This window comes from Carcharodon carcharias, chromosome 17 (genome assembly GCF_017639515.1).
Source record: "Carcharodon carcharias isolate sCarCar2 chromosome 17, sCarCar2.pri, whole genome shotgun sequence".
NCBI classification, from domain to species: domain Eukaryota; kingdom Metazoa; phylum Chordata; class Chondrichthyes; order Lamniformes; family Lamnidae; genus Carcharodon; species Carcharodon carcharias.
In genome coordinates, this window is record NC_054483.1 from 29131665 (window position 1) to 29145317 (window position 13653).

The window sequence follows — 13653 nt, forward strand, 5'->3', positions numbered from 1 at the left end:
CATGGAGCATTGGTCAGGGAGCCAGGGCAGTGATGCCCTGTTTCTGATTCGCATGCCCTCTAAGTGTTATGTCTAGGCTGAATTTGTAAAATTTACCCTTTCGTTTAAGAGAAGCTGGGATCACAGTCAAAGAGAAAGGCTCAGAGGAGGTTGTTGAAAGCAGAGGGAACTGGGCAGGGACTGCCATGTCTGAACAAATAGGGCAGGGGGATCTATAGGCAGGTTGTCTAATCTTAAGAGGGAAAGGGGTTTGAGTGCAATATTTAAGCTCCAGAGCAAATCACTAGGATTGGATGGGCACAATTGTAAAGGAGGAAGAAAATTGATGGGAGCTGGGGACAGTGAAGAATATTATGGCATCACCTTTGAAAGGTTGCATGACGAGACTGGTCAGCTAGGTTTGTAGTGGGGAGAATATGACAGACTGTGGTTTAGAGGGCTTTAAATCAGCCCGAGTTCCCTGTGGCCCTGACTGAAAGTGGCCATGCCCCAGGTGAGCACAGAATTTGACTTGGTTCTGACACACTTGCAGTCAGTTGAAGACTAATTCATACGCGCTCACCAACATTGGCTACTTGGGAGAGATACCAGTGAGCAACTGGCAAGGAGTCGATGACTTCAGGAGAGAATGTGAGAAAGTCAGTGTTTCAAAAACAGCCTTGTGAGTAACTCATCCGCCCCATGTTGAATCCCACAGGTGAGGATGAAGACCAGTTTGAGCAATTCATGCTCCCCTTAACTGCGGCATTTGAAACAGTGGCACAAATGTTTAATTCAAACACATTCAATGAACAAGATGCTAAGGTACAACTGTTTTAATTGCCTCAACCTCAACTTCAAAATGTTTCAAGCAAACAGTGCAACATCTACAAAATTGCAAATGAGAAGTCACTTGGTTCTGTAGCTTTGACTCCATTTGGTTGTGTGTGAAACCATCTCCCATTAACACCTTTATAAAAACAAACTAGATACACTTCCAAATCTATTCTCATTTTCCCTGCTGATTAATGTTTGATTGGGACAGTATGAAGTGTCAGTGCTTCTCCCTCCAGTTGAAGTGCCTGGGTTAGTAACAGATTTGATTCCCGCCCAAAGCACATAAATCTGTGGCGTGCTGTATAGAGCAGATGATATGCTTTGAAACGTTTCTGCTTAATTCCAGCTGTATACAAGTGCACACTTGCTTCAGAAGCCACAAGAATGAAAATGCCAAGTGTTGTCTACTGTCGGTTTGAACCAAACTCTTTGTTTATGAACTGGAAAATATGTTCACATTTAGCAGTCCCATTCAAGGTTGAGTACTTTGCTGAAGATACAGCTGTTCCTCAGCAGATAACAGCCTATTTTAGGATCATAGAATCAAAAAAATTGGAGCTGGAGTAGGTGATTTGGTCCCTCAAGCCTGTTCCACTACTCAGTAATATCATGGCTGATCTGATTGTGGCCTTAACTCCACTTTCCTGTCTGACCCCATAACCCCCTCGACTCTTTGATAGGTCAAAAATCTGTCTAACTCAGCCAGATTCTTCTGTCTGCAGGGGAGTCAAGGGTTTTGGGGAGGACAGATGTGTTTGTTCAACTGTACTCATCCATGTTTGTTTTGCTCACAGCGAACACTGGTTGGCCTGGTGAGAGATCTGAGGGGAATTGCCTTTGCCTTCAATGCTAAGACCAGCTTTATGATGTTGTTTGACTGGATGTATCCTTTTTGGCATGTCGAAAACCAAAAAATCTACAACTTGGAATCAGAAGCTGACAGGAAACAGAACACCTCTATCTCGGATATTGGTTTGAGTTCTGTTCTACCAGTTTTGTGCAGTTGTGAGGCTGCGCCTGGATTCAGGCAGTTTGCCTGAGTAGAGTCAGTGTCTCAGAGAGGCCGTGTTACATCGCCCGGTCTTTGCCCTGAGTGATTCCAGGATGGCCTGAAGCCAAGCCGAAGAAGACCTACACACAACTCACTCGAATGATTTTGGTTGTTTCTTGAGGTGTATAGACTGTCCAGGTCCCATGTTGGAGAAAATACGATGTGACACAGTTTGAAACACAATACACAGTTTATTAACAGGATGGATTAGAGAGGACTTCCATGGTCCCTTTGGGCTGCCCGTGATCTGCGCAGACCAGAATTATTATTGACTCAACAAACATAGAAGTAGAGAAAATGGGTTCATTTGTTGCTAAAGGCACCTTAAGTCATTTCAGTGCCTTCACACTGCTTTAGTGTCAATACAAAGGGACTTGGGCTTTCCACAAATATTGATTTTTGTGCAGTGTAAAGCATATGTCAAAGCCAAACTGATTGCAAAGTGAATCGAGTTAGACCATGTCCTGTCAGAAATCTCACTCCAGTGTCAAGTTTGGAGCCAATTACAGATCCAGATTGCATTCAGACTATAAAGTGCAAAGCTGCTTCTGTGAATGCTCTCTCTATGGCTACTGATACCTTGAGACGCTTTTGTTTGTGATCTATTTTAAGAAAGGGATCACCAAGTTCTTTCTAACCAGTGGTTGTGATGATGATATGGCAGGGAATGTGGGAAGTACATCGAGGATTTCATCAGATCCAGTCCAAGTCTAAACGAGCCCTCCCACTGTGCCCACAGGGGGAGTTCTTCCCAATGCTCAGTAAATCTGAGACAGCAGCCTGAAAATTACTGTTGGAGATTATCAGATTAGTGTAGCATTCCTCGCTGTTGTAATTAAGGTGATATTAGCCTGTCTCCTGTAAATGTATTAGTTCTCCATCAGACAAAGAGCATCAGGTGAAAATGTTCAGTAATTGCCAACCAACAGCAACGTAATTTCTAAGCTGTCCAAGTTTTTAACTGCGTTTTTATCCGCCATCTTTTCAGAGCTGTATGTTTTTCAAAGAATGCCTCACACCTTACCTTTGCAATACTGGACACGATTATATATATTTTGGTCAATTAGGAGCCAAAAACCTAATAACATAAATAGGAGCGGGTGTTGACCATGCAGCCCATTGAACATGTTCCACTATTCAATATGATCATGGCTGATCCCGGGCTTCAATGCTTTTCACTTGCCTGATTCCCGGAGAGGCCAAAAATCTGCCTGTCCCAAAGGCACGTAAGCTTTGAGCTTTTCAGGAATGTTCCCACAAGGAATAATCTCAAGATACGAGCAACGTCCTGTTTTAGAATTATTGCAGATCTCTCAGCTGATGCTTAGTTTAGTAATACACTCAACTCTGAATGAAAAGGTTGTGGGTTTGAGTCCCAGTCCAGAGACTTGAACATATAGTCCGGCTGACATTTTCAGGTTGATACTGAAGAGGCACTCCACTGTTGGAGAGGCATACAGAGGGAGCACTGCACTGCCAGAAATGCATACTGAGAGAAAACTGCACTGTCAGAGGGTCAGCACTGTGGGAAATCTGCACTACACTGTACTGAGAGAGCTGCACTATCAGAGATGCAGCACTAAAGGAGCACTGGATGAAACACTAAGGCCGGCTCCCTGTTGCTGAGAACTTTAAGGATCACATGTCACTCTTCAAGTACAGGGTGGAGAGTTCTCCCAGTGTCTTGGGCAATATTCCTCCCTCAAGCAACACTGCTGAAGGCAGATGAGCTGGTCATTCAGTCCCTGCCAGTGAGATCTTGCTGTGAACAAAATTATTTTCATATTTGCTTAAGTAACAGTGACTGTGCTTGAATGATAATTGTGAAGCACTGCTAGAGGTTAGTGAGAGAGCCGATAAACGCATTGTACCTTCTTCCAGTCGATCACTTGAACTGCGTTCATAGTTATTTATTATGTAAGCAAATGGACTGTTTTACCTTCATGCAGCCCTTAAAATCTGAACTCCTTTCTCCCTTGTTTCCTCAAAGGTTGAGAGAAGTTCCATTTGTTTGAACACTTGATACAATTTCCTTAGCTTCTGTGCTCACAGCTATCCCACCTACATGCCAATACTACAGCGTGTTGTTGAACTTTGGTATCATGACCCAGCCTGTACCACGCCCATCCTCAAACTGATGGCTGAACTGGTCCACAACAGGTAAAGTAGCCCTCTGACCATGAATTCTCCTCTGACCTGCAACAAGATCTGTCAGTGTGAACAACTTGCTAAATATGGGAGCTAAAAGGTTTGAAACTTTATAGTGGCACTGCCATGATGTGCACACAAGCTTCACTATCTTTGGTATAATGATGCCCTGGAGATTTCACTGTGCTTTATTGAAGTTAATGGTGTTGTTTGGGATAAGATCTGACTCTCTCTCCTGCACTTGAAATGTTTGATTTCTGCTGCCATAATGAGGTTTTAATTCAGACATTGCAGCATTAGAATTGACGTCTTTCCTGTCTCGCTTGCAGGTCACAGCGGCTGCAGTTTGATGTGTCTTCTCCAAATGGGATCCTCCTTTTTCGAGAGACCAGTAAAATGATTACAACCTACGGTCAGTGTGATTTAACTCTGCTCTTACTTTTCTGTGATTGTGTACCTTTCCTGGCCTCCTACCCCAGCTGTTATTCACCCTCTGTACCCTGCATCAGCTTTTGTTCAGTCTCTGTGACAGCACCTATATAATCAGGAATGTGGCCTCTTGCTGCACAGGGTAAGCTTCAGCTAAGTATCTCCTACCCTTTGACATCTCTTCTTGCTGCTGGAGCTTTTTTGACTCCTCATTGCCACTGCCCAAGAGCAGCATCATTTCATGCTGCGCCCTACCTCCAGGATCTGACTCTTTATGTCAGTGTTTATAAACTGGTGCATCCTCCGAGGAGGCACTGGCCAATCACTAGGCTCAGGAACAGAGTTCCAGGAACTTGGAAAAGGCAAATTCAATGGCGGGGGTTGGGAAGTATCGGTCATTTTAATTCTGTGTAGATTTTGTCTTCCTAACTCGAGCTGGTTCAAAGGGGATTATTGTGAGCTGTGTAACAGTAGCATGAATTCCTGCAAGTTATGTGTTTCTTATTTGATTTTTCGTGGAATGTGGGGGGTTGCTAGCAAGGCCAACTTTTGTTGCCCTTGAACTGAGTGGTCTTGCTAGGCCATTTCAGAGGGCAGTTAAGAATCCACTTCATTGCTGTGGGTCTGGAGTCACATTTAGGCCAGACCAGGTAAGGATGGCAGATTTCCTTCCCTAAAGGACATTAGTGGAACCAGATGGGTTTTTATGACAATCGATGATAGTTCCCCGTTCACATTATGGGACAAGTTTCATATTCCAGATTTATTAATTGAACTTAAATTCCACCAGCTGCCATCGTAGGATTTGAACCTGTGTCCCCAGAGCATTACCTGGGCCTTTAGTCCAGTGATATTATCATACACTTCCGCCTCCCAAGTTATGAGAGTATCACTTTGTGAATGATTAATTCTGACCATCATGTGTGAAGCATGTTGCTACCAACACATTTATTTAAACTGGTGACAGTACTGCACATCAAATAAGCCCAGAGGATTACAACTCTCACATTAACCCTCTGCCCCTTGCTTGCTGCTGGGAGTGGGAGTGAGAGATTGCAGAGGCACCCTGATGGTATCCTTCAAGTTACAATGATTTTGCGACGATCATAGCAGAATCTCACTCCTCGCCACATCACTGGCAAAACCTTCATCAGAATCCTTCTGAACTGCTTAGTGCAACATCTTAACTAGGATCTGCTGCCAGAGAGTCAGTGCGGTTTCAGAAAAGGTCCAGGAACCACTGATTAATAATGCTTAAAGTAAAATTGGAAACTTTAAGCACATGTGGTTTCCTTCAGGCTCTTCTGATGCCAGGAGCCTGTGTCTATCAAGGAGGCTAGGCTTGGTTGAGCTGTCGCTGGCTACAAGTGCCTCCCACTGATATGGTATTTGTCATTAGACAGCTCCAGGAGAAATGCCAAGAACAGAACCTCTACACCACGTTTGTTGATCTGACCAAGGCCTTTGACACAGTTGCGAGAGCCTTTGGAAGTTCCCAGGGAAATTCAGCTGCCCTGAGAAATTCATCACAATGGCTTTACAGTTCCACGATGGCATGCTTACATGTGTCCAAAATGTCGGTGAGTCTTCTAACCCATTCCCAGTCACTAATAGACTTAAACAGGGCTACATGCTAGTGCCAACCCTCTTCAGCATGTTTTACTCCGTCATGCTCTCTGATGCCTTGCATGGTGTTGATCCTGACATCAAAATCAGATATAGCATGGACGGGAAGCTGCTCAATTTGAGATGACTCTAGGCAAAGGCCAAGGTCTCCCAAGGGCATACTTGGCAACTTCCCTTTTTGCCAATAACTGTGCAGTAGCTGGCAAATCAGAGCTGGACATGCAACATAGCATAGACTTGCATGGACTCAAATGCATGCGAAACATCAGCCTTAGAATCATCACCAAGAAAACTGAAGGAATGTACCAGCCTGCTCCAGAAACTCCCTATCTTGTACCCAAGATTTCATTCCATGATCAGAACCTGTCAGCAATGGATGAGTTCATGTATCTCAGCAACAAGATCTCTTGAGTTATCCATGTAGAAGATGAGACGCATGCAACAATTGCCAAAGCAAATGTGGCCTTCAGCAGACTTCGAATCAGTCTTGGAATGAAGAGGAGCGAGTCGGCTGATCAAACAAAAGTCTTTGGAGCAATTGTCCTGCTCACATTAAAGCAAAGTACTGCATATGCAGGAAACCTGAAAGAAGACCATAAGCTGGAAAAACTCAGTAGGTCAGACAGTATTTGTGGAGAGTTGGAATTGTGTTGCTGGACTAATAATCCAGAGTCCCAGGGTAATGCTCTGGGGAGTCTGGTTTGAATCCCGCAATGGCAGATGGTAGAATTTGAGTTCAGTAGAATTCAGTGGAATTAAAAGTCTGATGATGACCATGAAACCATTGTCAATTGCTGTAAAAATCCATCTGGTTCACAAATGTCCTTTAGGGAAGGAAATCTGCCACCCTTATCTGGTCTGGCCTACATGTGACTCCAGATCCACAGCAATGTGGTTGACCCTTAAATGCCCTCTGAACAAGGGCAATTCGGGATGGGCATTAAATGCTGGCCTAGCCAGTGATGCCCACATCCCATAAACAAATAAAAAAAAGATTTCATGTTTCAAGTCAGTGAACAGAACAGAATAGTCCTGCCCACTCTGCTCTATGTATGTGAGAGTTGGACTGTGTTCCAACGTCATGTCAAGAAACTGAACCACTTCCACTTGAGCTGCCTTCGGAAGCTTTTGAAAATTAGATGGTAGGACAAAATACCAAACACTGAGATGCTCACCAGAGCCGCCAAGCATACATATTGAGACAGTCCCAGCTGAATTGGGCTAGTCATTCTTTTCTTTATTCTTCCATGGGATGTGGACGTCACTGACAAGGCCAGCATTTGTTGTCCAATCATAATTGCCCTTGAACTGAGTGGCTTGCTCGGCCATTTCAGAGGGCAGTTAAGAGTCAACCACATTGCTGTGGGTCTGGGGTCATATGTAGGCCAGACCAAGTAAGGACGGCAGATTTCCTTCCTTTAATGTTAGTGAACCGGATGGGTTTTTACAACTGATGATATTTTCATGGTATTATGAACTGAGACTAGCTTTATGTTCCAGATTTATGAATTGAATTGAAACTCCTCCAGGTGCCATGGTTGAATTTGAACCCATGTGCCCAGACTATTAGCCTGGGGCCTCAGTACTACAAGCCCATTGACAATACTACGACACCATCATCTCCCCAGAATGCCTAACACTCATTTACCGAAGTGAATCTTCTCTGGAGCGCTTGAGTCTGGGTGTCCAAGGACACTCTGAAGGCTTCACTTAGGCGTTTTGATTTCAACTTTGAATCCTGGGAGCTTGTCCACGATCACTGCACCCAGTGGAAACAAAGAAGAAACTGTGCGGCCTCCTTCAAAAGCAAGAACATATCAGAGGCAGAGAGAAAACACAAGAGGAAATCCCAAACCAGCAACTCGTCCAATCCTCTGGTATCCTGTCCTATTTGCAGCAGAACCTTCCAGGCAGAAATCATCCTTAGCAGTCACCCACGTACCCATTGGAACCCCACCAAACACCCCAAGCGATGAACATGGTTGGGACCACAACTTTTCACTTTATACATTAATGATCTAGATGAAGGAACTGAGGGCATTCTGGCTAAGTTTGCAGATGATACAAAGATAGGTGGAGGGACAGGTAGTATTGAGGAGGCAGGGAGGCTGCAGAAGGATTTGGACAGGTTAGGAGAATGGGCAAAGAAGTGGCAGATGGAATACAACGTGGGGAAATATGAGGTCATGCACTTTGGTAGGAAGAATAGAGGCATAGACTATTTTCTAAATGGGGAGAGAATTCAGAAATCTGGAGTGCAAAGAGGCTTGGGAGTTCTAGTCCAGGATTCTCTTAAGGTTAATTGCAGGTTGAGTCGGTAGTTAGGAAGGCAAATGCAATGTTGGCATTTATTTCGAGAGGACTAGAATATAAAAGCAGGGATGTGCTGCTGAGGCTTTATAAAGCTCTGGTCAGACTAAATTTAGAATATTGTGAGCAATTTTGGGCCCTGTATCTCAGGAAGGATGTGCTGGTCCTGGAGAGGGTCCAGAGGAGATTCACGAGAACGATCCCAGGAATGAAAGGCTTAACATATGAGGAATGTTTGAGGACTCTGGGTCTATACTCGATGGAGTTTAGAAGGATGAAGGGGGATCTGATTGAAACTTACAGAATACTGAAAGGCCTGGATAGAGTGGACGTGGGGAAGATATTTCCATTAGTAGGAGAGACTAGGACTCGAGGGCACAGCCCCAGAGTAAAGGGAAGACCTTTTAGAACAGACATGAGGAGAAACTTCTTTAGCCAGAGAGTGGTGAATCTATGGAATTCATTGCCATAGAAGGCTGTGGAGACCAGGTCATTGAGTGTATTTAAGGCTGAGATAGATAGGTTCTTGATTGGTAAGGGGATCAAAGGTTACGGGGAGAAGGCGAGAGAATGGGGTCGAGAAACTTATCATGCTTGAATGGCGGCGCAGACTCGATGGGCCAAATGGCCTAATTTCTGCTCCTATGTCTTATGGTCATCTTCACCTCAAAGGATGAACAATAACAATTGACTGAACGCTGAGCTCCCTTTTTCATTTGTACTTCTCTGGCGGTTTCTGTCACACTGCTGAGCTGACAGTGTAACTCTCTTGGTTCTTGCTGCCCTTGCTCAGCGCTGCTGTTTGCCCCACACACTTTCTGACTCTGCTCTATTGCTACTGTGACATACAGCTTCTTCAGGCACCAGTTCCAGTAGGTCCCCTCTCATTCACCAAAGATTGGCTTGCACAGCAATGTGCACTGGCACAAGATAGTAAGTGAAATAGCGGGGGGTTCACCCAGAATACTATTTGAAGTGAAAGCATCACTGCAGGACGAGAGGATGTCAGTATAAACTAGGAAGCAGTTCACACACACAAGAGTAACCAGTACCTAATGGTTTCCAGGTTTGGCAGTGGAGGCAGTTAGGTGCTATGAGAGACTAACTGTAAATTTCTGTAGAAGGAGGGACTGTCTATAGTGATCTTTGTGAAACTGTTGGAGATTTAGGAAAGGCAAAAAAAGTGTGATCTTTTCTCCTTTGTTTTATTCAAACAGGTAACCGTATCCTCACCTTGGGAGAGGTGCCAAAGGACCAAGTTTACGGATTGAAGTTGAAGGGAATTTCCATTTGCTTCTCCATGTTGAAGGCAGCTCTCAGTGGCAACTACGTTAACTTTGGGGTCTTCCGTCTATATGGTGACGATGCCCTTGACAATGCTTTGCAAACATTCATTAAGCTACTCCTATCAATCCCTCACAGTGACCTACTGGTTAGTGATCTTACCCTCAGATAGTGCACTTGTCTTTTGGGAACTTGGATAGGCTTGGGTTGTTTTTGTTGGAGCAGAGAAGACTGAGGGGCGACTTGATCGAGGTGTACAAGATTATGAGGGGCATGGACAGGGTGGATAGGGAGCAGCTGTTCCCCTTTGTTGAAGCGTCAGTCATGAGGGGGCATAAGTTCAAGGTGAGGGGCAGGAGGTTTAGGGGGGATGTGAGGAAAAACTTTTTTACCCAGAGGGTGCTGATGGTCTGGAATGCGCTGCCTGGGAGGGTGGTGGAGGCGGGTTGCCTCACATCCTTTAAAAAGTACCTGGATGAGCACTTGGCATGTCATAACATTCAAGGCTATGGGCCAAGTGCTGATAAATGGGATTAGGTAGGTAGGTCAGGTGTTTCTCACGTGTCAGTGCAGACTCGATGGACCGAGGGGCCTCTTCTGCACTGAGATATTCTGTGAACGTATTTCCCTGAAAGAATATATTTGAAAGCGTGGGCAGGAGTCTTGGATTTATCCAGGAGCCAGTATAAGTCACACAGCTGATCGCACTTGGAGTGACTGATAACTGTGTGACTCTGCTGCTGGAGGAATCTGCCACTCAGCCCCTTTGTGTTTGTGCTAGCTCGCTGGAATGATCCCTACATCCCTGTAATCTTGAAGGTTTGTCATCTATGTGGGATTCTTCTGTAAGATATTTTAAACTCTTCCTCTTGCAATGTCTCACTGAAACTTAACAGTCATGCCTCATGCCGATGTTACTTTCTCCCCATGGAGAAATGCCCTGTGCCTCCCACCCACACCTCGGTGCTTCAGAACTTCCAGTCATATGACAGAGTTCTTGCTGTGCCATGCAGGGAGGCTGGAATGTTTTATGTCTTTCTTTGCAAAGAAGAAACAGTAGAAAATTAAAGCTGCAGTGGAGACCTCCTGGTCAGTAAATTGATTATTGCATGAGGTCTCTTTGACTTGGAATCAGAGAAGTTTAGAGCACAGAAGGAGGCAATTCGGCCCATCGTGTCTGTTGGCTCTTTGCTGGAGCAATCCAGCAAACGTTCCTCGCTTTCCTCTCCCCACAGCCCTGATTTTCCCTTGGCTTCAATTATTTCTGCAGTTTTCCCAAAAAGTTGCAGTGGTCTCTGCCTCAACCACTGCCTATGGCCTGACTTTTTCATGCTCCAACATGTCTCACTGCTGTCTTATGCTCATTCAAAACTCTTCCGTAGTACAGAAGTCTCTGTTGAATCTCCTCTTAGCCCTCAGCAGCTTAACGTTACTCTGTTTTCTGATTTTTTTTTTTCCCCAGGATTATCCCAAGCTCAGTCAGTCCTACTATTCCTTGTTAGAAGTTCTCACCCAGGACCACATGAACTTTATTGCCAGCCTGGAACCTCATGTTATCATGTACATTCTCTCCTCTATTTCAGAAGGTCTTACTGCACTGGGTAAGTAACTTGTCTTCATTCACACAGCAAAGAATAGAGCAATGATGAAGAGTTTTCTTTTAATGCCTCCCACACAGGAACACAACTTCATGTTTAAGTCTCTAAGCCAAAATGAGTGAGAATTGGATCGAGATAGGTTCATGTTTATACAAGGTGAACTGCTCGCGCTCTTGCACCATCTCTTAGTGGGGGCACTTAAATTCACAGAGTTTAGCAGCATGGTGAGCAAAATTCAAGTACTGGGGGCCTCCCAGGACTGCCAATTCCAGCTCTTTACATCCAGCAGTGGAGCCTGCAAAACCCCGCTGGCACGGCCCTAACTCGCTGGTTTGTCTCTGTTTGAATGTTGTGGGACTAGAGGGTTGGAAAGGGCTGTTTAAGCACTTCTCCCTCACAGCAAGATAAATCAGATTAACTAAACATGTTGATGACAATTTCAGGTCAGTACAAGTTAATGAGAACAAGGACTTAATCGACTACGTATTAAAGACCAGATAAAAACCTGGTGTTCATGATGCTGGTTGAGTGTTAAATACTGTCTGGCGCACCAGGGAGAGCTCTGCTGCTCTTCTTTCAACTGTGCTATGTGACCCGCCTTGTATCACATCTGAAAGATGGCACTTCTGACAGTGCAGCACTCCCCTAATTCTGACACTGGGAGTTTCAGCTTAGATTATGTGCTCCACTCTGGAGTGGAACTCAAACCCACAACCTTCTGACTCAAAGGCAGGAGAACTAGCTGACGCTATGGGATGTAGGATGTAAAGTCGTGAATAGAATATCCTGCAGGTCATAGAATGATTGTAGCACAATAGGAGGCTATTTGGCCTATCATGTCCATGCTAGCTCTCTGTAAGAGCTACTCAGCTAGTCCTTGCCTTTTTTCCCGTAGCCCAGAAGTTCTTTTCTCTTCAGATAATTATCCAATTCACCTTTGGAAGTCACAATTAAATCTGCCTCCACCATACTCCCAGGCAGTGCATTCCAGATCCTAACCATTCACTGCTTAACAAAGATTTTTCTCATGTCACTGTAGCTTCTTTTGCCAATCACCTTAAATGGGTGCCCTCTAGTTCCTGATCTTTACACCAATGGCAGCAGTTTCTCCTTATTTGCTTTGTCCAAACACCTCATGATTTTGAACATCTCTGTCAGATCTTCTCTCAACCTCCTGTAAGGAGAACAGCCCCAGATTCACCATTCTATCCATGCAACTGAAGTCCCTCATTCCTGGAACCATTTTCATAAATCTTTACTGCACTTTCTACAGTGCCGTCATATCCTTCCTAAAGTGTGGTGACCACAGCTGGACACTACTCCAGTTGCGGCCAAACCAGTGTTTTAGAAAAGTTCGCCTTCAACTTAAAATAAAAACCAAAATTGCTGGAAAAACTCAACAGGTCTGGCAGCATGTGTGGAGAGAAACAGAGGGCAGAATCTTGCCCTTGGTTGGCGGGCGAGCCCCACCGGCTGTAACAGGGCCCGCTGCCATTTTAAGTGGGCCAATTAAGGCCCGCCCAGCGGCATCCCCAACGGGAAGCACTATGCGCTCCCTGTGCGGGGGGGGGGGGTGTGGAATCCCCAACTGTCAAAGTGCGCTCTTTCGTGCATGTGCACACTGCTCCCTGAGACAAAGTCCTGTCTCAGGGAGATCAGTGACAGTCCGAAAATCTTTAAAAATAAAAAATTAACATGTCCCCCTCATGTGACACAGTCTCATGAGATGGGACATGTTAATAAAGAACACACAAACTTTATTAATTTTTTAAAATACAGACATGAAACCTCATCCCGCCAGTGGATGAGGTTTGATGTATTATCAGAAGCCCGCTGGGGCTCCTGGCCTGCCCGCCAGCCTTAAGGTTGGACGGGCAGGTCTTTAATTACTTTAACTAGCCTGTCAATGGTCTCAATTGGCCATTGACAAGTTGGCGGGAGGACAGCTGATTTCGCTGTGCGCCCGCCTTCCTAAAACTTTAAATAGCCCGGGATGACGTCGGGGATTCCTCCCAATGTCATCCCGCATCATTTTCCCCTCAGTGACCAGGCCCTGCCCCCAAATCGCCGAGGGGAAAATCCTGGCCAGAGTTAATGTTTCGCATCCATATGACTCTTCTTCAGAGCTGCTTCTTCATATGGACTCAAAACTTTAGCAGATATTGCCAGACCTGCTGAGTTTTTTGAGCATTTTTTTGCTTTTATTTCCGAATTCCAGCATCCGTAGTATTTTGCTTTCACTTTCTACTTCCTGGCTTTTGTATTCAATGCCTCCATTTATACAGCCAGGGATTCCATATGGTTGATGTGATGCGTCTAGTGTGTGGGTGAACTGTCCATTTTTGTGTGCTAGTTTACTTCTCATTTTCAGCCTATGCCACTGGCTAGCAG

The 13653-nt window shown here is 44.9% G+C and overlaps 1 protein-coding gene across 5 annotated transcripts in view; it reads left to right on the forward strand.

The window, feature by feature from the left end:
* xpo7 (exportin 7) overlaps window positions 1–13653 on the forward strand; it is a 79039-nt gene that overhangs the window by 59980 nt on the left and 5406 nt on the right. For all 5 annotated transcript variants that reach the window (XM_041209006.1, XM_041209004.1, XM_041209005.1 and 2 more), the window contains 6 exons: window positions 698–804; window positions 1611–1699; window positions 3920–4027; window positions 4345–4427; window positions 9598–9812; window positions 11127–11265. In XM_041209006.1, coding sequence (XP_041064940.1) covers window positions 698–804; window positions 1611–1699; window positions 3920–4027; window positions 4345–4427; window positions 9598–9812; window positions 11127–11265 — 741 coding nt within the window. The remainder of the gene's footprint in view (window positions 1–697; window positions 805–1610; window positions 1700–3919; window positions 4028–4344; window positions 4428–9597; window positions 9813–11126; window positions 11266–13653) is intronic.